We start from the raw sequence: 23,434 nt of genomic DNA on the forward strand, positions 1-23,434 counted from the left end.
AGATTATAAGGCAAATATTGTTTAACACAGTTATTTAACAGTGGTTATTGTCACAGTATCTTTATCATGCAATTCAGATGTCAGAGTTTGTTGCCTCGTTCAACTTTGCACCTGTACTTTGAGCAGCAGAAGCTGGATGTTTCATTTATCCATCACTATTTGGCTATTTATTCAATACATTTAGTGGATTGTAAAATAAATATTACTTTTAACTATGTTTGTCTGTACATTTGGGTAACATAGCTGTTATAGCTTTTTCAACTGTTACTGTACGTCATTAGCCTATTTTTAGCTAACTTTATTTGTTTCTATTACTTTCACCTAGCTTCAGCTGCTTGTTGCTTATTATTTTTGAACTGTTTCAACTGTTTATACATGTGCTTAGCTAACAACTTTTAATAGTAATAGCTGAAACATTTCTTTTAGCTAGCTATTCCAACTTTGTTACTTTCGACACGTATCACATACATATCAACTTTAACTATTTATTAACAATATTTCACTATTTAAAATTTCTGCTTTTAATTAAAATACCATTTCACCTGTTTATTCACAATTTAACGATTTCAACCTATTGCTTTTGACTGTTTCAACTTCAGTTCATGCTAGTTTTCATGCATTCTCATGAGAAACCCGTAGGCCCATGGTATTAACGTGTTACAGCTGACTGGTTGATAGGCAGCTAATGTAAATGTATCAGAGATTAGCATTACAGATTTGACAACCTATAACATGGTTTCTCTTTCTCCTTAACACAAACATAACTACAGATGCATGCCTGCGCTATTGGCTGGGAATGCAGGTTTACACTTACAAATCAGGTAAACCAAAATATTTGCAAGCCTTGTTCTCACACATTCTGGCCTCAGGTCCAACTCTTATCTCAGCTTTTAGCATCTGGCAAAACCCACAGGGACTACGGTGGCAGAATTTCTACAGAAACAAGATAAGGCCTTGGTGTTGCATTTAAGGCTCACTCCACCCTTCTCCAAACATTTTCTTTCAGCCAACATGCCAAGCAGAGCATCAGTCATCCCTGTGCTGTGGCTTTGTGCTGGTTTTCTGTCACATGTAACCACTGAAAGAAAGAGGTATGAATCATGCACATTACAGTTTGTCTGCACCTCGCCCAAAATACAATAATCACAGAAAGGGGATAGAAAAAATCATGAACTGCATGCATTCGTCCCCGACTGAAAACACTGTTCATATTGACTCTCATGTTCACAAAAGCATTCATTTATTTATTCAACAAGGACAGCACAGGTAACCACTGTACACACACACACACAATAAGAAGAGAGGAAGGACTATTGCACCAGATATACAGTAATATAGGGCATCAGGATGGAGTTAATTTGCAGACATTGTCTCTGTTTAGGATTTTAAATTGGAGTTAAACAACAGTGCAAACAAATGGATAAAGTCAATTCTGAACAGAAATTTGGAAAAACTGTGTGCATGTGTCTATGTATTTTATTTTATGGAATACATTCACATACAGTATATATGTAACGGTGTGCACAAACAGATGTGTGACAAGTGTCTCCAATCAAAATGCATTCATTGTTTACATCTTTATTGTTTTTAAGCCTCTGATCTACTTGTTATCATTTTGTTATCTCCAATTTTATTTACCTGATTGTCATGTGTATTAAAACAAGAAGGTTTTTTCCTCCAAGATTACAATCATGTTTTATGTGGCTACTAACTGATGGGATGAGGTTTCATTTCAAAGTGAAGCTCAAGGAAGGTGTTAACTATATGATTTGATTTTAGAAAATAAATATGCATCTTGTGGTTTTGTCAGTCCTGCATGTTGCGCATACACCCACTACAAAGAAATTGATAGTGTTTGATTCACTGCAATGCATCAAATTGTGCTAAATACATCATACAAGCATAAAACAAACTTATATTCAGTTCTGTACTGTACCTCCAGGATCCAATGAATGATCTTGAGAAAAATCATTAATCATGATAGATAGAAGGAAATTCTGAAAAAGATGATGATAATGAGATCACTAGGCCTTAAAACCTCTGAACACCTACAAAATGTCTAATAATGTTTGTGATTAAATTAGCTAATTTAAATTTCGGGGGACATGATATTTTTTAAGAGTTTAATTCTCACAAACTCAGGTAACCTGCATCATCAAACTGATGGTGGTGGGGTTCATGACTGCCATCCCATTCTGGTTGTAAAATCCTGAATGGGCCATAGAATATGTGACATAGAGTCCCATTCACTTTAAACTACTGAAAAGACCACAAAGAAATCTACAAAACCACTTTCTCTCCTGTAAAATCAGCAAAACTAGTCTAAGTTTGGCAGAAAATATTATCTAGTACACCATCACTCAGAATAATTCAGTGACTGAGCAAAAAAGTTCTAGGGCTGTTAATCATGAGAAAAGAGAGTCTGATATTTCAGGATAACAAGATAATTACTGTCTGAGTAAAACTGAAATTTGCCACCACAGCAGTTCATAACTGTTACACTATTCATACAAAATGCTACAATGTCAGTGTCTTGCCCAGGGACACTTCAACATGTGGACTGCAGGCACCAAGATTCAAACCTTCAGCCTCCTGGTTGGGAGACAACTGCTCTACCCACTGCACCGCTGTCGCCTCCCCTATCGGGATTAAGGCATGTTGTTTGAGTGCAGTAGCCTTTTAGTGATTGATTTTTGTGTTGAGATTTTTCTATGGCAGCTGAACTTTATATTATCTTCTAAATCAATCCAAAGAAAATGGACTACAGCAGTGGCCTATGCAACCAGGAACGTTTTGAAGTTTTTAGGCATTAGTTTAACTCATAACCTTGGGAGCTGAAGGTCAGTAAGTTATGTAAGTAAGCATTGTTATATAGTAATGACAAAAGGACCCCACCTTAATGCTGTTTGTTTCCCACCCGTCACCACTGTAAATAAGATTTTGCCCTCATGTGAACCCCTCTGAACCTCCACAGCAAGCGGATGGCACACGTCATACATTGTTGACATATCAGTCATCAAAGTGTCCACTGGGGCTCATTGGATGAGCCTAATAGTTTTAGCATGTGCTACAGTTTTCTTTTTATTGTGTGCTGGTCGCTTATTGTTTGTGGGGATCATAGACAGCTGTGCATAAAGGAAGGGCAGGGTTACAGGACAGAGCCGTCAGACACACGCACAGCGGCTGTGCTGACTTTCACACATCCACAGTGTTGTAGCGGATGTGACAGGTGACCCATCCTCATATATTACTATTGTTAAAAGGTTGTTGTGCATTTTATCTTGCCAGATTTTCAAGGAGGAAATTGAGGCAGGGTACAGGCAGGGGCGGGCTTAGGTACTTTGAAGTTCTTGTTCTTGGCACCAATGGTCTGCACGTTATTAGTAGTTACATTGTTTATTCACTAAAGAAATAGCTGCCAAATAACAACTTTGAAAATTTTAAAATGAAATTATATCAGTAAATAGCGGCTATCTGTAGCTCCAAATATCCTACAGCCATGGACAGACTATAGGACAATGGGCCCCTGGACCCAGACATGTAAAAGGCCCCAACTTTAACAGCTACGCATCCATGTTGTTCATGTTGTAGTTGTTTTGTCTCTTTGTATTCATCTTGCATCTCTTTCTGGTCATTTTGTGTCCGTTTATGGTCATTTTGCATGTTTTTGTGATCATTTTGTGTCGCTTTGTGGTTGTTTTTGCACTTGTTTGTGGTCTTTTCCACTTTTTTGTAGTCTTTTACAGCTCTTTGTGGTCATTCATTCATTCTTAACCTTCATTCCTACTTTCTCACTTGTTCCAGAGCTTTTGCTCAGTTGATATGAAACTATAAATGTTAAAACATTTTCATTATTCAATAATGATAATTTATATGGAATAATGGAAAGTTTGAACATACAGATCTCTGACAGCAGAGTAAACATGTTGTGATGACTACTGATGAAGATGACTGAAATCTGGATACAGCAAAAATCGTTGTCTTTGAAAAGGTCCTGTAGGTATTGACGTAGAAATAAAACCAGCTCTACACTGGTCAGAGACTGGACAAAAATGGTGAAAAAACATGGGTAAAGTGGTTGCACATCACCACTAAAGAGTGACAATAATGAAGATGAAATAACACTCTTCCTTCCTTTGAGTCCTCCTGCATGTTGACCAGCCCACTTCCAGTTGACCCTGCTCCATCTGGTAATTACAGTTAATGCACAGAGCTGCTGGAGTGCATTACACTGACAAAGCAAAGAGACTGAGACATTGTAATTCTGCTATTACAGATGCTTTTTAAGTGATCAATAAAGATTAAAGTGTCATTGATTTCATGGTGGGGAATTTGGTGATTATAGAAATCTACAGCCGTGGCTTCAGTGTGATTTCATCATCGTCGCTCTGAAATCTCTGAATGCCAACTTGCTTAGAAGACAGGCAGCCTTGTTCTCTTCAGTTTACTTTAACATAAAAAACATTAACTGGAGTAAATATGATTACACCATCTAAATGTATATATGTAGCTTTGCCATATGCATGCATAACTTGTAAGATGATTTCCTGAATGTAGGTATTCTATTTATTGTATCATGCACATATGTTAGACAAATATATATCTTGTCTATTTATATATACACTAGCATTACAGATGAAGGTTTTTGTCTCCTGTCCCACATTCTTAAAAAAAAAAATTAATACAGAAGAAAGTATTAGAAATGAATTTACTAAACAACCTAATATGGCCCTTAAATCTTCATATAATGATCTATAAACATAGAATGAACGTGAAGGGACACTCACCCAAAATCACACAATGAACAAACCATTTAATCTTCATGTATGTTCAGTATTAAGAATTTATTAAAATGTACATGTAGTGTAAAAGTCAAATTATTGCATCAAAAAAGTCATCTTTTGTCTAATTCATCAATGAATAAAATCCCCTTTACATATAAAGATTCAATGATTTAGTCAGTGTTGGCTAGATGAACTGACATCATGGACACATGAAGCAAGATGTAACAGTCAAACAATAAAACCTTCTTTGACAATCTATAGGGCATCTAAATTGAGCTAGTTAGCTTCTAGAACAATTATTTTATCTGGTATCACTTTTTCTCTAATAATTATGATTACGATTTACAGTAGCTATTGCTTTCTGTGGTACAGAGCATCAAAAGTGGGTTATTTCAGTTAAAAGAAACAAGATGTGCCACTGAAAAAGCCAACAAATTAGCTTTAGCTAAGGCTGTAACTTAAATTAAAATTCCTGTGAATAAAACCCACCCACTAGATAAAGCACCCAGGTTATAATATTTTAGGAGATGTAGGAATATTTGGCTGGCTATAAATTCTGAGACTAAAACTGTCAACACTGGATGCTAACATAAAGGTAAAGACACAGAAACCATCAGTCAAGGATAATGAGATGTTTAAGGCATAAACTAAAAACCTTGAGTCCAGCTGAGGATTTGTATTACATCCTTATCTCTCTCTACAAACAATGAGAACCTATCATGATGCCTACCTCATCTTAAACCATGAGGATTCCAAATCTGAGCGAAAGGAAAAGTGGATAAGACTGCAAAAATAAAAAGAACTGTTCACTGTAACACCGCTGACTGCAGAGTGGTGGAGGGTTAAGTCATCAGTAAACTAACTCTGGCCTCTGCAAACATCACTTTCAGAGTGTTCATGTTAATTAGTGGGTGTTTTTTAATGAGTTCTTGCCCTAAATACTCTTGTGCATTACAAACAGGAGGGTAAACCCGGGTCTGCTAGTCCAATGGGTAGCATCAGATCCTGCCTTAGTGAACTGGGTGTAAACTTTGAGTTCGAGGCGGGGAGAGGAAACCACAGCGATACTGGGAGCTTGTCTGGGAGAGACACTGGTGCCACTGGTGTGATTCCCAGTTCCACAAAGTTAATGAAGTTGGATTCATTTGAAGCCAGAAACTGAGAAGGAGACAAAATCTTCCTTTCACCGGGAGGGAAACCTGCATACAGAGCCATGGTCCACGGAATTAGATGAATATTTTGCCTGTGATGTTCTACAGAAACTTTTATTGGACGATGCTTTCGCTGATTTTAGGAAACTCTCCGTGTATGAAGTGTATGGTTTATTTTATTCCCACAGACCATCTCTTCTTATATTCCTGCCTCCAATATTTATACTATAGCTGCTAATTAACATAATCTTGCATTTCTGGTAATTTCGATGAAATGAAGGACAACACGGACTCCGGATTACCACCCAAACGCACATTTTTGGCAGTTTATGAATGCAGCTGTAATCACCCAGGGGAGCCTCAAGTACTTAAATGGGTCCATCATGAGAAAGAGACAATCAAGCTCCTTTATGCCTCAAGATCAGCTGCAGTTTCTTCACATTGTCTGTTATGAATAGACCGATCTCCAATTGAGCCTCTTCACTTTGGAGATTTTTCGATTTTCGATTATACAGCTATTGAAATTAGAATGCGCCGCTTTTTTCTCTCTTAGCTTGGTGGCTCGGTTGCCTTTTCTTGATTGACAGATGAAATTGACACTCGGGTTGCCTCTTATCAAGCGAAGCATTTCAATCCACCGCTAATTGCAGATATAGTGCCATCCTTTCTTTTCAGCGCGTTTGATTGCATTGGAATACAGCCTCCTATTGCGCACAAGAGGAATGATCGATCATATATAGTGTTTTTTCTCCTAATTGCATTAAATTTCCTTTTGTTGCCAGGGTTTAAATGCAGGAGAAACTGTTATTCGTTGTTTTGGACCGGATATAGTGTGGGTTGGGGCAGAGATGCGTAATGCGCAGAGCAAACTCCATCTTCTCTCCAAATAGGCAACGCGCAAGACCCGAAAATGGTGAGTCACAAACATCTGGACGAGTTCGGTTTGCAACCTTTTCATTTCTTTGTCTTTCAGTCCGTGTAAGGTTTTGTTTATTCCTCTTTTTACTCTCTTACTAAACTTTTTGCACGCTAGATAGGCTAACCTTCGTAGGGCTGTGAAGGCTTGGCAGAGGTACAGGCTTAATCGGAAGGAGACTAGACTGTACCCTATAGACATTTATGAACAAGGATGGAGAGGGAAGCCACCAAAACTCAGTTCATGCACTTGTGTTTTGCCGACTAGAGTTCACATACTGCAGCATTTTAGGCGGCAGGTTATACAATTTAAATAAAACTTCAGTCTTTGAAATATTGTAGCACATGCTTGGAAGTATGTACAATTAAATTAATGAATATACAGGCTACATTAGGAAATCAAATCTAATTGGTCTATGTTATATAGGAATGGTTCTTGGATCTTCGTACTGGTTAGGACTAACGTATTTCATGGGCTTTTACTCAGTTACTCGACTCATATACATGAAGTTTTAAGAGACGATTAATCAAGACTGTGCTTTTGACGCAGTCTAAGTCGGAGGTGAAGAAGGAGTCCGGTGAGTCCAGTCCGTCGGAGGCCGCCTGTCTCTGCTCTCCTCCCGTGGCCAAGACCCAGTGCGCCAGCTGCGGCATGGAGATCCATGACCGGTACCTGCTGAAGGTGAGAAATGAACAGAGACAGGGGAAAATTATACATGATATGTTCACTCTCAGAAAGAATAAAACGTATCAGCCTCGATTCAAGAGATTTAAGGGCCAACCCCGTCTCTTTCTTTTATCCTTCACTTTTTACTTTACACCACAAATTGAGCTCCAGAAAATAAGCAAAACATTTTAATGTGATAACAATTGTTCTCATGCACTGCAATGCAAATTTCCTTTAGTGACGTTTTCTCCTCGCAGTGCTTTCTTTATTTATTTCATTCCCTTTTTCTTTCTTTGGAAAAATATCTATATAATTTAAACTGCACAGAAAAGGCGTGAAAGGGATTTTTTTTTTTTAGTTTTTACTTCGCTGTCAAACAACTAAGGCTGCTTGCGCGTTGTACTGTCGTTGCGTTGGTTATCCTCATACACTCTTAGTGGTGCATTATAGTGTGTAAGTGTGTGCATTTTTTATCTCCACAGGTCAACAACCTGAACTGGCACTTGGGGTGTTTGGAGTGCTCCGTCTGCAGAGCGTCGCTGCGCCAACACAGCAGCTGCTACGTGAAAAACAAAGAAATCTATTGCAAACTGGATTATTTCAGGTAAGGCCAGTTTTGCTTCGGCACTAAACTAATTGTTTTATATCGTATCTTACAGGCTATTTTTTAGATCAGATGAGAAGTGAATTTAAATGCAGGAGTCAGCCTAATAAGGTTTAACTCGTGAATATAGTAGAAAAATGATATCATTTTAAAATGATCGTTTCTTTTTCTTGTAGTTACTAATTATTAATTTAGGCTACAGCTCCAATTCAAACTTGACGCTTTTAGCAAAAATAATCACTTCAGCATTCAAATGTTAATTTCTTTCAGAAGTTTATTTTATCTTGATTCTTTTTTCCCAGTTTCATCGTGGCTATGTTGTTTACTCTGAAAAATAAATTGCAACCTTCCTGAGCATGCAGATTAACCTGTATGGTTTTATAAAGCGGATTCGTTTCAGCTGTAGCCTGTCTGTATTTCTAATGTCTGAAAGATGCACGATTATAAAAAACAAAACAGCGACAATTCAGACAATTGAAAAAGATGACTGGAGTGTTTTTGTAAATATTCCTGTTCCATATAGCATTAGGCTATACCTTTGTCAGTGCAACCCAGAATACTGATAATAATGATGTTTTTGAGTTTTGTAAAATCTCATTGAATCTACCAAATTCTTGTAGGTGAGGCCTTATGAATTAATGCTTTTGATACAATATTTGAAGAGCACCTTTTCTGTTATTTTAATATTAATACAAATCCCTGCATGTCATTAAAAAGTGCAATAAATAATACCATTAAGTATTTTTTGGGGAAACCATCATTGCTTCTACACATAGGCCTATTTTTTTGTTCCTCATAAAAATGGAACGTGATTTTTCTAAATATTTCAGACTTACATTTGGCTTCAAATTGTAAAACACTTGACCTTTACACGGTAAAAGAAAAGGTGGGTCAGTGACTGATGGCTTACAGTAAATACAGTTTTGTCCAGATGATAAATTAATGAGTATAATTTGGTTTATTTTTCTTTGTGTTTTTTTTTCACCTACTTGATCTCTGCTCTCCAAGATCAACTTTGGACTCAAGTATAACATGACTTGTCAGCCTAGATTAGAGAATCATGATTTCCTCAGTGCAAAATATTTTTAGCACAATGGGACATTTTGGTTTTTAGTCTACATGGACTTATCACAGCAAACCACAAGCAAAAACTATGAGCCAGGTCAGTGAACACAATCCTGCAGTGAAAAGGTGGATTAGCAACTGGGCAGAGTGACTGTGACTGAGCGACTGCGTTTGCACCAGTAAAGTGCCATAACAGCTGCATTATTAGCTCATTTTGAGGCCCTGTCTCTGAACCCTGCATCAAAAATTTGCTTAGAATCTTATTATTTTACTTTATACTGTGATCACATGTTACATATTCCTTAATAAAGTTATCTTCAATCAAATTACTGCAGAGAGAAACGTCCCCTTCATGTTTTCAAAATCACAGTTTAATCACTTTTCCTTGTGTTTGTTTTCAGTTTGACTTACTCACCAAAACACTCTCACTGGGGTCACCTATAGTGTTTAAAAAAACTAAAATCCACAGAATGTCCTCTTCATCATGAACAACTCTCTGAAATCTCATGTTCTTGTTTGTAAGCCCCAAAATTAAAATGGAGCTTTTTCTATCAGTGACCTGGTTTTCCTTCTGAAACAGATCTGATGAGGTAAAGTATCCAGTATTCCACAATAAAAGTATAAAAATGTAAAGATTCCCCCCATTTGTATTCCTTTAATCAGGTCGTGACCCCTCTACTTGATGCAAAGCTTTTTAGACAACCCCTCCAACACTTCCTGCCACAACAGATCGACAGTGACACTCCCCTCCACAGATATTATGCAGCATAGCAGAGCAAACCTTCAAAATATTATGAGAGACCACCAACAACAACCTAAGACAGCAATGCAAGCGTAGCCTCAATGTGCTGTGTAGCTGTGACACCACCAACAACAACCTAAGACAAGCAGCTGGTTATACTGGTTATATTTTTTGCTCTTCTGATTCTACTGGTTTTGCTGTGTTTAAATCAAATGCAAGTGTAGCCTCAATGTGCTGTGTAGCTGTGATATGAATAAATACGATTATTAAATATGTGAAACAAACAAACTGGTGCCTAAAGAAAAGTATGACAATATGGGCAGCAAAGGGGGAAAAATCATTGTATTTAACATGTAGACATATTCAAGCTGAAAAGATAAACACAGTTAATGGTGTGGAGCAATAAAACTCATAGAAATATAGAAAGACTGCGGTAAACAAAGCAGAAGAACAATTTTAGTATGCACTAGTATGCATTCAGGACAAATTTTTATTAGTGCAAGATAAACACAAAGTCACCTCAGTGTAACAGTGCTCTTCCAGTATGGCTTATGTACAGTAACTGATGGTTCATAGACTAAGTTTTTGTCAAAGCTGTCATCATACTTACATTATGGCAAAAAGAGTAAAAGATTTTTTTTCTCATCAACATAATATTAATGCATTAATGCACCTTCAGGTAGTACAACTGTTCCTTTAACAACAGAAGTAACAGAAATGGTCAGAGAATGTATAAAAAGAAAGCTACAGTAAAATAATGAAAATTATAGGAGCCAAAACGTTGCATACCCCTTTATGAAATGTTCTGTAATACCTTGTATGTCCTCCCTAACCTTCTGCAGCCTCTTTGGGTATCCTCGGAGCAGTGGATGTATCTTGTCAGGTGTAATTTTAGCCCATTCTTCATGGCATACTTGTTCCAGGTCTACCGGATTGCTTGGTTATCTCCTACTGTATGTGCAGCCCTCTTCATATTGATCCACAGGTTTTCAATGATATTTAAGTCTGGAGAGTGGGAAGGCCGTGGTAAAACATTCCCCTTATTCTTTTTAAACCATTCCTCAGTTAACTTTGCTTTGTCCTTTGGATCATTGTCTTGTTGTAGGATCCACTTCCTCTTCATTTTAAGCCTTTTGACTGCCGGTAGGAGGCTTTGCTTTCAAATCTTCTGATATTAGGCTGCATTCATTCTTTCTTCCACTTTATGCAGCACTCTAGTGCCCGTTGCAGACCTACACCCCCCCCCAACAAATCATCAGCCTCCAACATGCTTGACTGTGAAAATCGTGCTCCTCTCCTCGTAGGCAGAGTGGTTTTTCTGACCACACATACCTCTGTGAATTATGGACAAATATTTCAACTTTGCTCTTATCAGACCACATAGTCTTGCTCCTTAGCACACTCCAAGCATGCTGCCTTATGGGTAGACGTAACCACTGGCTTCCTGTGTGCTTTTCTCCCAGACTACACTTCTCTCTATGGACTTTGTCAGGTCCCCTGCTGTTTGTTTTGGATTCTTGCGTAGCTCTTGAGCAAAATTCCTAGCACTTCTTTCAGTTACAGTGTCATTGAAAACCTGTGGACCGATATGAAGAGGGCTGCACATACAGTAGCAGACAACCAAGCAATCTGGTTGACTTGGATCAAGTATGCCATAAAGAATGGGCTAAAATTATTCCTGAAAAGATGCAAATGCTGCTGAGAGGATATCCAAAGAGGCTGGAGAAGGTTAGGGAGGACATATAAAGTGTTAGAGAACATTTTGTAAAGAGGGATGGAAAGTTATGCACTAATACAATTGTCATTATTTTACTAAACTATCTTTTTATTCACTCCCTGACCATTTTTGTCCTGTCTGTTGATGAAGGAACATTTGTACTAGAAAAAAAAACTTAGTTTACTCGTTTTGCCATTTCAAAGTAAGGGGGTACAAACTTTTGCAATCAACTGTATTTAATGTGATTTTAAGATGAACTCTCAAGATTAAAAACAAATACTGGATAGGGTTTGGTTGGCAGATACTCAGTTTTAAGAATCAGCTGACCTTCACCTTCCTGTGTCTGTCTTCCTCACAGTAGGTTTGGCACTAAGTGCGCCCAGTGTGGCCGACAGGTGTATGCCAGTGACTGGGTGCGGCGAGCCCGGGGCAGCGTGTACCACCTGGCCTGTTTTGCCTGTTTCTCCTGTAAAAGACAGCTGTCCACCGGGGAGGAGTTCGGCCTGGTGGAGGGCAGGGTGCTCTGCCGCAGCCACTACGACATCATGCTGGACAACCTCCGCAGGGCTGCTGAGAATGGTAACTGACATTATCAAGGATTTAGCTGAGGATGGTCACCAATGGGCAGAACGTAGCCGTGAACCTTTTAGGGGTCTGTGTTGAACCTCACTGTACTTGTCATTTTCATTTTCCCATGTAGGCACCCAGAAACACACCACTACTCTACAGCTCAAATGATTAGTTGATTAATCATCTGCTGACTGACAGAAAATCTGTTGTCAGCAATTTTTTCACTGATCAATCATTTACGTGATTAATTAAGTATGGAATGTGTTCACAGTTTACTCAGATGTGAATATTTGCTAGTTTATGTAAAATAAACTGAACATATTTGTGTTTTTTCAATATTGGTGCAAACAACCAAACCAATCAGTGACGTGTTGAACCTTCTGGCATTTTATATATGAAACAATAAGTGTACTGTTAAAGGCAATAGCTGCAGTTTAGCAGTTCATATATAAAGGAATAACATGGCCTTGTCCAGGGGTTTTTGTGTTAATAAGTCAAAAGAAATTTGATAAAACAAAACTCTACAGCAAATTAGTTCGTATTAACTAAAATAGTCAAGGACTTTGACACAGGGTCCCACATGTTTCACTGCAAGATGGAGAATCTGATGTAGTTCATGTTCTGCATTTACTTTCCCAGCAAGTTTATAATCAGTTATATTATTGAAATCCAAATGTTGTAGAGTTATAACAAGATTGGCCTTCACACTATGATATGATGACTGGATTGATTTGTGGGTGAAGTGACTTGAGAAAACCCGTTGTGATTGTGTCCAGGTACAGGACTGACTCTGGAAGGAGCGTTGCCCTTGGATCAGGACTGCCAACCAAAACCAGCCAAGAGGGCGCGGACATCGTTCACTGCTGAGCAACTGCAGGTACATTCTGCTCTGATGTGCGTTTGTGTGTTTTCACCTCACTGATGTATGTAAAAGTAACAATATCATACAGTAAAAATACTTCATTACAAGTAAAAGTCCTGCACATAAGTATAAACAGAAAAATGTACTTAAAGTATTAAAAGTACTCAATACACAGAGTATAAGTATTTATATATCTATATATATCTTTTTTATGGGACTACAAACAATTAATAAAATGAATTATTTTTATTGTGGATTAATCTGTTGGTTATTTTCTTGATCGGGCAAAACGGTGAGAAATGTTAATAATAATGACCCAGAGTCTCATTTTGTCCAATCAGAACTCTAAACCACAAATGGTTTGAGTTTATTGTTATTTAAGTCTAGGTAAAGCAGCAAAAGCTGAAACCACATGTTTGGCATTATTGTATAAATGCAGTTAGTTACTTGCTGTGTTAGATATAGTTTATTACATCTGTCCTCATAGGTGATGCAGACACAGTTTGCTCAGGACAACAACCCTGATGCTCAGACTTTACAGAAACTGGCAGAAATGACAGGACTGAGCAGACGAGTCATACAGGTGGGCCACTGTTTACATTTACACTGTTTCATACCACAGGGGATGTGAGATAAATCTCAGGCCTGTGAGATCATTAAGGATTATTATGATTTTTTTAATTTTCATGTAAAATACATGATGTTTTTTTTTCCTTTGCAAGCCTCTGGAAACTGTGCAAATGAAACAATTTGAAAAGGGAAATTTATTCTTTGGTTCAACTGATCACAGTCTGTAGATACACTAACTTGTGATAAGGGGCTTTGTTTTAATGGGTCATAAGGAAAAAAAGTCAAAGACAATACTACTCCACTGATCTACTATACACTAATCTAGGATGGATTCTGGGGACTGGAGGAACTGATGAAACTGCCATAGTCAGTCGGGGTCAACAGGGGCCTAACACCGGCTTTGTGCCCCAGGGACCCCAGGACATTAATTTGGCCATAGATAAAGAAACAAATGAGCAAATGGAGTCGAGAGAGCGGAGCAACAGTTCAGACCTTGACCCTGATTTCCACAGGGCTGTTGTAGGCTACACTTCTCCTTTGCTTGCTGTATCTTCACAATACCTGTAATATTTCCCAGGTTTGGTTTCAGAACTGTCGCGCACGACACAAAAAGCAGCCCCCTCAGAGCAGCTTCTCTCAGAGTGCGCCACTGTCCAGGATGCCCCCATCACTGCCAGAAGATATCCACTATTCACCGTTCAGTGGCCCAGACCGACCACATCTACTGGCCCTGCACGGATACCTGGACAGTGAGTGTCAGCTCCTTATGGTAGTGCCACGGTGGGAGTGACACACATGAAAATTATGCTTTCAAAAAAGCAGAATAACATGCACAACCTCAGTGGTTTCACGTAGAGTATATTTAATAATTAATCTGACAAGATTTTAACTCCAGAAATTTTTTTTTGTTACATCCTCCAGTATGTACATTTACTCAAATGCTGCTCTAGAAATTTGAGCTACTTCTGTTTCATGCTGCTTTATTCTTCTACTCAACTACATTTAGTACAAGAAGTGTTGTACAGTTTACTCATTTACATACATTTATCTAACTGCTATATCTTAGTTATTTTAATAGCAAATGTTCAACATATTATAATATGCAAATGTGCAGGGTGGTGCAAATGATTCTCATTGGTATTCCTTGTTCACACAACAAATTGACTTTGTATGTAATCGCAGGCTGTTTTAAAAGTTTCTAAGGATAGAGGCTGTTGTATATTGTACAGACTGAAAACCACTTTGAGGGAATTGTTTTATTTTGGTTTATTTATTTATATTTTATTTGAACTTTATAATAGAAGAACTTACAAAGGACACTGTGACAAGTTTGACTCACTGTTTTACTCTAGTTTTAGAAATGTGTAATCTGGGTATATTGTGACTTTCTTTTCTTATATTGGATCATTTTTGCAGACTAAAATCTCTGTGGCTTAACTGTGTGGATGCTTCAGGAGGTTTTATCCTTCATCCCTAACATTTTCTTTTCCTAAATTACAATAAGATGCTCAGAGTGCTTCCCAGGCTCATGTTGTTTCTCTTCTCGTCTTTGTGCAGCTCATCCTTTCTCCGTCCTCGCTGCTCCGAGCCACTTGACCCATTCGTCCATCTCTTTACCACAGCTTCCCATCAGCCGCTGACCTCCTGCTTCAACCTTTCCTTTGTCACTACTCTGATGAAGATGCGATGACAAAAATCCTTTGGGACATACTGCCAGTATTTGGCTCTGTTTGGGAGTCTAATCCTCAAGCAGCAGGACCTCGACAGTCTGTTTTAAATCAGTCGGATTCTTCGTTGTGAGACTGCAGAGCTGTGGCAGTGGGAGACACATGGGAGTTTTTTAAAACCTTTTTGTTTTTATGATGCCGAGAAGAAGACCACTTTTATTTCATTTTTCTTTTTGACGGGAACAAAACAATGCATCAGGTCAGGATTTGATTTCCCTTTTTTGTACCCACTCACAAACTATTTTAAATTTATTGCTGCAATATGAGCTTGCAAAAAAATTAAAAAACAAGTGTTGTAGCAGTATTACAGTAAAACCTCAGCCTTTTTATTATTTTGTATTGGTGATGAGCACATTGGCAACTTCACTGTTGTTTGCTGTTGTATTGTTGTCAGAAAATGGAAACTTATTTATTCAGAACAAAACTTCACTTTGAAAAGCACTTTTAAATGTGTCTTGAAATAGAATAATTCAGTGATTGTACATTGTAAATACTGCTACGATTTAATAAAATGTATCAGATCTGTTATGAAAACATTAGTCTTTGAATAATTGAGGATCAAGCTGATTTACTCCGGCAGAGAAAGCGTGTGAGTGTGTGTGACTATAAATGTCATGGCAAAAAGAAGAGAAAATGTGACTACATCTCCAGTGGAAGCATTTTATATCAGGACAGTATTTTCACACCAAGAGCTGCAAAAACCTAAAGGTCACCTGTCAGATGCCAAGTGCCTGCAGTAACATGTTACTCGCAGCAATATCCTGCCACAACTCTACATATCATCTCCACCTTACATGCTGTATGCAGTCCTACTGTGAAAATGGTTATAGACATTTTGACTCAGTGCTGCAATTGATCTGGCAGTTTGTTGGTTTTTATGAGGCCTTTTTACACAGATTATCTACAGTTGTTGGAGTGACTGACAGCACCTAAGCTGCTGTGATGTGACGAATGAACGGGATACTTTGAGGTAAAGGATGTCTGTGAGGGCTGAAACTAAAACCAGACTGACGCGTTACTTTTGAGAGTGATACCCGAGTTGAGAAAAATCAGATAATACCTGATGATATTACACTTTTTTGTTTGTTTGCATAAACATTAACTTTTTTTATTTGTGAACAAGAAATGAATTCAACATAACATTTTATAGTTAAAAAACTGTTGTGTCAGTGGTCTCTAGTGCACATGTGGGCACTTAAAGCATGGGATCCACACTGGCAGGACACAAATACATCACCTAAAACATGCAATTTTGGGTACATGATTTAGAAACAGCACTAAATGACTTTGCTGAAACTAGAGCGGGAGTGGTTAAACACAAAGGACTGGATCTGTGGAACATGAATTAAAAAAATCATTCATTTAAATTTCCATTGCTTATCTTGTTTTTCAGCTTTTACACACTGTTCTTCATTTTCAATTCCAGCTGACACTGGGCGAGACACTATCCACCCTGGACAGGTCACCAGTCTATCACAGGGCCGATACTTAGAGACAAACAACCACATACACTCACACTGACTCCTACAGGCAATTTAGAGTCACCAGTCAGCCAAAGCTACATACAGTATCATTGGACTGTGGGAGGAAGCCGGAGTACCCAGAGAGAACCCACGCAGGCACAGGGAGAACATGCAAACTCCGCTTTGTCACCCTAATACTGTAATTTCACTACGTTGTTCTCTTCTGTACATACATCTAATGCATGTTTGTCTTTCCTGGGTGAAGGATCCTTCCTTGAACCCAAAACCTTCTTGCTGTAAGGCAACAGTCCTAACCACCGCGCTGCTGTGCCGCCCTACCCCTACGGTGGTGAAACTAGCAACATTATACACTAGTGAGCAGTTTGGTAAGATTGGTGACAGTTGTAAAAGCCCAAATATACATGAAAAGGATGTGTGCTTATAGTACATGTCATGTTTCTCCCCAAATTATCTCACACCAGCTCACTATTTATTTATCCATCCAGCAGCACTTGTATGATGCTCCAGAGGCCCATCAAAACTGGCACCAGTACAGTGAGTTATGCTGTGTTTATAGCCTGTAGTACCATCTTGTATGTATAAACAGTGTAGCTGTTTGGAGTATTTTAGGGAATATATGACTCGGTGCATTATCATGTAATAAATGCTGCCATGCAAGCCGTAGATTAAAGCTTATGCCACACAATGAGTACTACTGCCTTGAAGTTATAATTCTGAACATTATGAAACCCAGTTTTTAACACTATTTATGGCTGGGAGATATAATGCTACCTCTCTAAATAGTAGTTTGTATGGTCGGTGGTGGAGTCCACCATTCCCACCGTGGATTCAAATGTACATTATGTGTAAAAGGAGCCGTTCCTGGTCATTTTAAAGATGAAACCTACTATAAATGCATTTTATTAGTGCTCTTTGAAGGTGTTGTAAGCATGTTTTACCAGCTTCAAATAAAGCCAGGCTCACTGTTTTTCACAGTTTCCAGTCTTCTCCTAAGCTACCTGGCTGCTAGCTGTGCTTTAATATAAATATGAGAATGCTTTCAATCTTCTAATGTAACTCATAGTAAGTGAATAAGCATTATTTTGTTACATGAGGATATTCATTTAATAGATTTATAGGAAGAAATCCCTGATCAATTAAATATTTTGAAAAAAGTTTTTAATTTTTTTACAAAGCAGGTGAACACAAACATCTAAACTGAGTAAAAATCCATCAGTACTGTGTCACAGTTTCTCCTGTTGCTCGTGGAGGAGCAAGAATGCTAGAAACACAACGGTTTCACCCAGAGCTGCCTTTACATGAAAGCAAAACTACAGCAGATAAATACATGCGTACACTAGCTCCTTTTATACTGTACTGGGATTTAATTAAAGGTGCCAAACTGACCGGGTGTGTGTCTGTGTCAACATCACTGTTTGACTTTTAGGTACATTTATGTCTTTGTGCAGGAGTGTATTGTATATCTGTGTGTGAAGGACAGAAATTGGAGAGCACCGCATGTAAGGCATAAGAGGACATTGGTGGAATATTCTTGTTCTCCCCTAAACTTTCCCTTTAAATCTAAATTTCTTCTAATCAATCACTTTCAATCAGTTCACCCCAGAAGAAAACCTGAAAATGATGCTGTTCCTTGTGAAATCTTTGAACAAAAGCTGTCTTCATGCTGGGAGATGATTATCAGGCTGACACAGTTTGGGCCACCTGCCAGCACTACACTGTTAAAACATTTTTCTCCAACATTTCTCCCCCATTAAAGCCCTTCTCAGATATGAGCGCTTAAGGCAGCATTTAGGCATGTCTCTCTCCATGCACAAGCATCCCTGAGCATTTAAGCCGCCCCGTTTTGTCATCCTGTCATGCGTCCGCCTCTGTGATTGGCAGCTTCAAGTGGTTACAGATGAAAGCGGGCCCCCCATGCTAATGAATAGGCCCCTGATTGCAGAGCCGCTCGCTTGCTGAATTACAGCGTCACCCGACTAATGAGCAGATACACTGCAGTGCCCCTCATCTCTGCATATTCACATTTCTCTCCTTCATGCTGATTAGCTCTCCCCTGCACAACAGTCAACAAAACCTCTGGAAGATTGCAATGTGAGCCATCTTCATCAGCACCCTCCTCCTCCTCCTCCCCCTTCTCCTCAAGTTTATTACAGATCCTACCATATGCTGACAGGGTCTTCTAAATTTATTTATTTATTTTTGGCTTCACTTGAGGATATTATTTCACTGAACCAATGATGCTATGCAAAGTATCTGAATATTTGATGAGATAATGTCTCAGTTTTAGCTCTTAAATAAAAGATAAAAGAAAGGTCATTCTAAAGGTTTATTCATATTTTCTTTGAACCTTCCTTCCCCCTGTACGTGTCATATGAATGTTAGATGGCAGTCTACAATTTGTTCAGTCCTGTGCCCGGGATTAAATAAAATAAACAGAACCTCTCATGTATATTAACATTAATAAAACTGAAACTGACAGTTGTCCTCTTTATGGTGCCTTTATGACCTGAGTGAAAGGCAAGGGGCTGGTGTTTAGAGACAGTGGTGTCTCATTTTCTAGCCTTTCATAAAAGCACAACAGCAGAAGTGTGAGCAAGGACTGTGCCTTTATCTGCTCCAAACTGCAAGCATATGCACGTCCAGAAAACTAGCTTGACTTATGCAGAAACTGTTGTGTTTATTTCCAATTCTTCTACGTGGATTATTAATTGCTGGGATTGCTGATTTTTGTTTGTTTGTTTTTGTTTTGTCAGTGCAAGACAGCTTATGGTAACTAACATTTGCTCCTAACTGATGCAGCTAAACTTGTAGTGTTCATTCAAGATGGGACAAAGCTCATAGCACATTCAGACATTAACACCTTCCTACTAAACTCTAGATGTTTGAGTTTAGCTTTTAATTACCTGTAAAGCTTACGTTTGCATCAGAGACTAATACATTTATTCTTTTTTCCAGACTTGTTCTCAACTAAACAGATGTGCCATCCAGCTTCAAAATGCAGGGTGAGGCAAACTGGACCATGACGAATTTACTTTGTGGCTTGGGGTGTTTTGTTTAAATGTGCATATTGCTCAGGCCTACCATTTAACCCAGATTATAAAAGCTCTACATAACTGGATTCAGTATCGAGTTTCTAAACAAAGACAAAACAAAGCAAAATGAATTTATTTCACTCTGGAGCATGGGTTAGTACATTGTGTGCTAGACATTCTGAGAAATAAACAAGGAAACGTTTTTCATGTGTAAATTATAATTCTTACAGTAGCGCACAAGAGCCGTCCCTGGGGGTTAAGGCGCACCGCTTTCACCGCTGCGGCCCAGGTTCGAGTCAGGGCTGTGTCAGGAAGGGTATCCTGCGTAAAACATGTGCCAAATGTCAACATGCGAGTCGTCAGTGTGACGATTCGCTGTGCCGTTCTCCCTAAAAACGGGAAAAGCCGAAAGTCACTTTCTTTACAGTAGCGCACAAGAGCAAGAGAAGAGTGGACAAAAAGCAAGGAAATAGCTGAAACATATGATTCACTTCACCCAGGCTGACAGCCAACCGTGCAGCATGCAAAAATAAACACAGGACTCCACAGCAGGTTCCCAGAATGTGATTATTTTTGGGGGAGGACAGCAGCTTTTGAAATGTCACAGTACTTCATTACAATTTAGAAGAAGCTGGAGCGGAGGCATGTTGGAAGCAGAACTGTCTGCTTGTCTGCTACATGTTAGGAACAGATGGAGGCGCTACAGCACACTAGAAGAAACGGGAATTCTGGGAATTTGACAAACTCAGAAAAAAAATCATATTTGAAGGTGTAGCAATCAAAATATGGAATTGTTGTCTACTGACAGAGAAGCTATAAGACTTTCTAGGACAGGTCTGAACTTATTCATGTACGTATTGGCTAATCATTATTTAACCATTAAAACACTAGACTGCACAGCACAAACCTGCAAGGCAGCTATAAGTAATATTCCCATGATGGTGTGACCCTCATAATATGATTCCTTGACCATGAAAACCTAGCCATACCATTTGGAATCTCATTGATAATTTTATTAGTTTGAAAGTTATTTTAAAAAACTATATTTCAGTAATGGTGGTTTTCTTCCAGAACTATCTCAGTAATTTTTGAATATACAGAAATACAAAATATATCAGTTGACACATTACTGAAAACGAGAAGTTTCAGCTAGAATGTGATTTTAGCTGCAAGTCTTTTGCATTATTTGTTGTCTCAAAATAGCATTTATAGGGACCCTTATAAATTTAAACTAGACAATGTGCAAAAGAAGCTATATGCACTGCCAGCTAAAATAACATTTTCTTTTTATATTAACATCTCATTGTGTCTACAGATTTCCAATACTGAAAGATGCCATGTTGCAGGCTTCCTTCCTGAACTGGCAGAGTAAGTGCAATTCTGAGAGCAGTCCAAAGGTTAGAGTAGATCTCTAATTACAGGGGCCAACATTAACCTGAATGATGGAAGCAAATAACTGTACTTGTAACAGTTTTGCTGCAAAGCACAATTTTCTGGTGAAATTAGACCTTGTGTCGAGTAAAGACTGAATTATTGTTGTATAAGCATAGCAAGCATCAGAGCAAGAAGGCTAACAAACGTAAGAATTTACGTTATACCAATAAATTAACATTAGCCCTTCATTGATGACATGGATACCATAATCATACAGAACGTAGTTGCATACCTTCTTTCTCCTCTACTTCTTTTCTCTTTTTCCTAAATTGGGCACCTGACAGCTTTGACCTTTTTCTCTCCATCACAATTTTTATTTTTTTTTTGCAATGACAATCAGACAGATTTCCCATCCCCCAACACTGTCACTCACGACCAGAAGTCAAGACTAAATCAATTCACCTTGTATTACCTATTTTTATTAGCCATTTCACACAATTTGGAAAAAACAAAAATGTGCAAATTATAGGTCTGTGTTTATAATATTATGAATGAAATGTGCGTTATTTGGAAGAAAATCAAGGTGTCACTGACTTAGTTTAGCCTACTAAGTGGATGTCATAAAAACCATGCACATCACATCAGCAGCACCTCAAGTTCTTTCAAAAACTGGCGAAGTTTGACATGTGAAATTGTCCTGATGCCTAAGCGTTGGTTCAGACTATACACAAACTACATAAATGCAGCTGTAAATGCAAGGCTCACACATGTATTTATGTACACAAGCAGTGGCAGTCCTGCATCTTGGCAAATGTGATACACCTCTCACCCAAAGAGTCACCTGCTCATGGCCTTAATCAGGTCACGTGATTTATCCAGTAGAAACGAAAATTGCTGCCAAAGAGGAATGAATTCTTTTGCTTCTGTTAAACTGTTGCTGGCAAAGGAAAAAGAACAGGCATGTGTTTGCCCTATCATAAAGATGCTGATGATGTTTTATTTTGTTTAGTGTATTTTTATAATGGTAACAGATTTGCCATAACTAACCTCAATGACTATATAACCCCTTATTTGAGCCCATATCCAAGCCTAACTCTAACCTTAACCCTAAAACTGAGTCCTGACCTTGAAACAGCCTTTTAAAGCAGTGAGTAATGACCAAGTGTCCACACATTTCAAAATCATTTTCACTCTCAAGGTCTAAAACTCAACATGGTCCTCACAGAGACATAAGTATTAGAACCCCTGTACACGCCCAGGCACCCGATCCTATCCTTAACCCTTATTGTCATACAATCACACTCAGCTGGTGATCAGTATGACTTAGACTCATGCTTAGCTGAAAGGCAGTTTGCCCATGTGAAAAGCATTGCAATCTAAACAGGCTACAGGGCAAGCCAGTGGGATGAAAGATTTAATCTCCGTGGTCTTCAGTGAATACGGAAGCTCCATCTTCCCAGACGAGATGTCCATTTCCCTTGACACCACTGACAATGCCAGCTCAATTGCCAAGTGAGTGGATTTCACCTTTGGAAACCAAATAAGTGTTATGCCCGGGCCGTTCTCAGCACATCATCAGCTGGCACAGGTTGGAGTGCATTCCAGACAGCGAGGCACACCTGCGCTCAATGATTAGAGTAGTACTTAAGGAAAGTGTTGGTGTGTCGTCACCGCCGCCAGATGATCTCTAGTAATCTTGCTGGTAACGTTGCTTTGAGCCCTTGAAGAGAGCATAGTGCTATGTTTCTGGCTGCTGTGTATGTTAGCTCAAGAGCTAATCTCTTGGTGTCTCTCAGTAAATCTATGATGTCATCAACACGCTAGAGACAGCACACCCCGATGCTGTATTTATCGCTGCAGGCAACTTTAACCAATTTAAAGACTGTACTCCCCAAATATTACCAACATGTGAACATTCCCACTCGGGGCAAGAACACTCTGGATCATGTTTACAGTAACATACGTGGTGCATAGGGCCGCACCCCGCCCCCACCTTGGACGCTCGGACCACATTTTTTTGTTCCTGTATCCAGCTTACAGACAAAGACTGAAACAAACAAACCCTGTCACCAAACAAATTAAACTCTGGACCCCAGAGACTGAAGGCATCCTGCAGGACTGTTTCACCCAGACAGACTGGGATGTGTTTAAAGCTGCAGCCACCTCAGAG

General features: G+C 38.7%; 1 protein-coding gene across 2 annotated transcripts; it reads left to right on the forward strand.

Moving 5' to 3' along the window:
* The first annotated feature begins 6,361 nt into the window (after nt 1–6,361).
* lhx6b (LIM homeobox 6b) lies at nt 6,362–16,332 on the forward strand. Of its 2 annotated transcripts, XR_002274765.1 has the most exons (9): nt 6,362–6,848; nt 7,401–7,532; nt 8,000–8,121; nt 12,004–12,224; nt 12,992–13,092; nt 13,565–13,660; nt 14,225–14,396; nt 15,205–15,573; nt 16,271–16,332. XR_002274765.1 is itself a non-coding variant. In XM_020598288.1 (8 exons), exons 1-8 carry the CDS (start codon nt 6,846–6,848, stop codon nt 15,285–15,287), a joined length of 930 nt encoding a protein of 309 aa, XP_020453944.1. In that variant the 5' UTR covers nt 6,362–6,845; the 3' UTR covers nt 15,288–15,875. The 2 variants fall into 2 exon arrangements, 1 of the variants encoding a protein (XP_020453944.1); XM_020598288.1 differs by lacking the exon at nt 16,271–16,332 and having other exon boundaries at nt 15,205–15,875.
* Nucleotides 16,333–23,434: the final 7,102 nt, after the last annotated feature.

The sequence above is a fragment of the Monopterus albus genome, unplaced genomic scaffold, assembly GCF_001952655.1.
Source record: "Monopterus albus unplaced genomic scaffold, M_albus_1.0 scaffold37.1, whole genome shotgun sequence".
Classification (NCBI taxonomy): Eukaryota; Metazoa; Chordata; class Actinopteri; order Synbranchiformes; family Synbranchidae; genus Monopterus; species Monopterus albus.

Bases quoted from the DNA above. Each gene is read 5' to 3' on its own strand.
- lhx6b (XM_020598288.1), top strand. The intron at 13,093-13,564 runs GTACATTCTGCT...CTGTCCTCATAG, and splicing joins TCACTGCTGAGCAACTGCAG to GTGATGCAGACACAGTTTGC. The intron at 14,397-15,204 runs GTGAGTGTCAGC...GTCTTTGTGCAG, and splicing joins CCTGCACGGATACCTGGACA to CTCATCCTTTCTCCGTCCTC.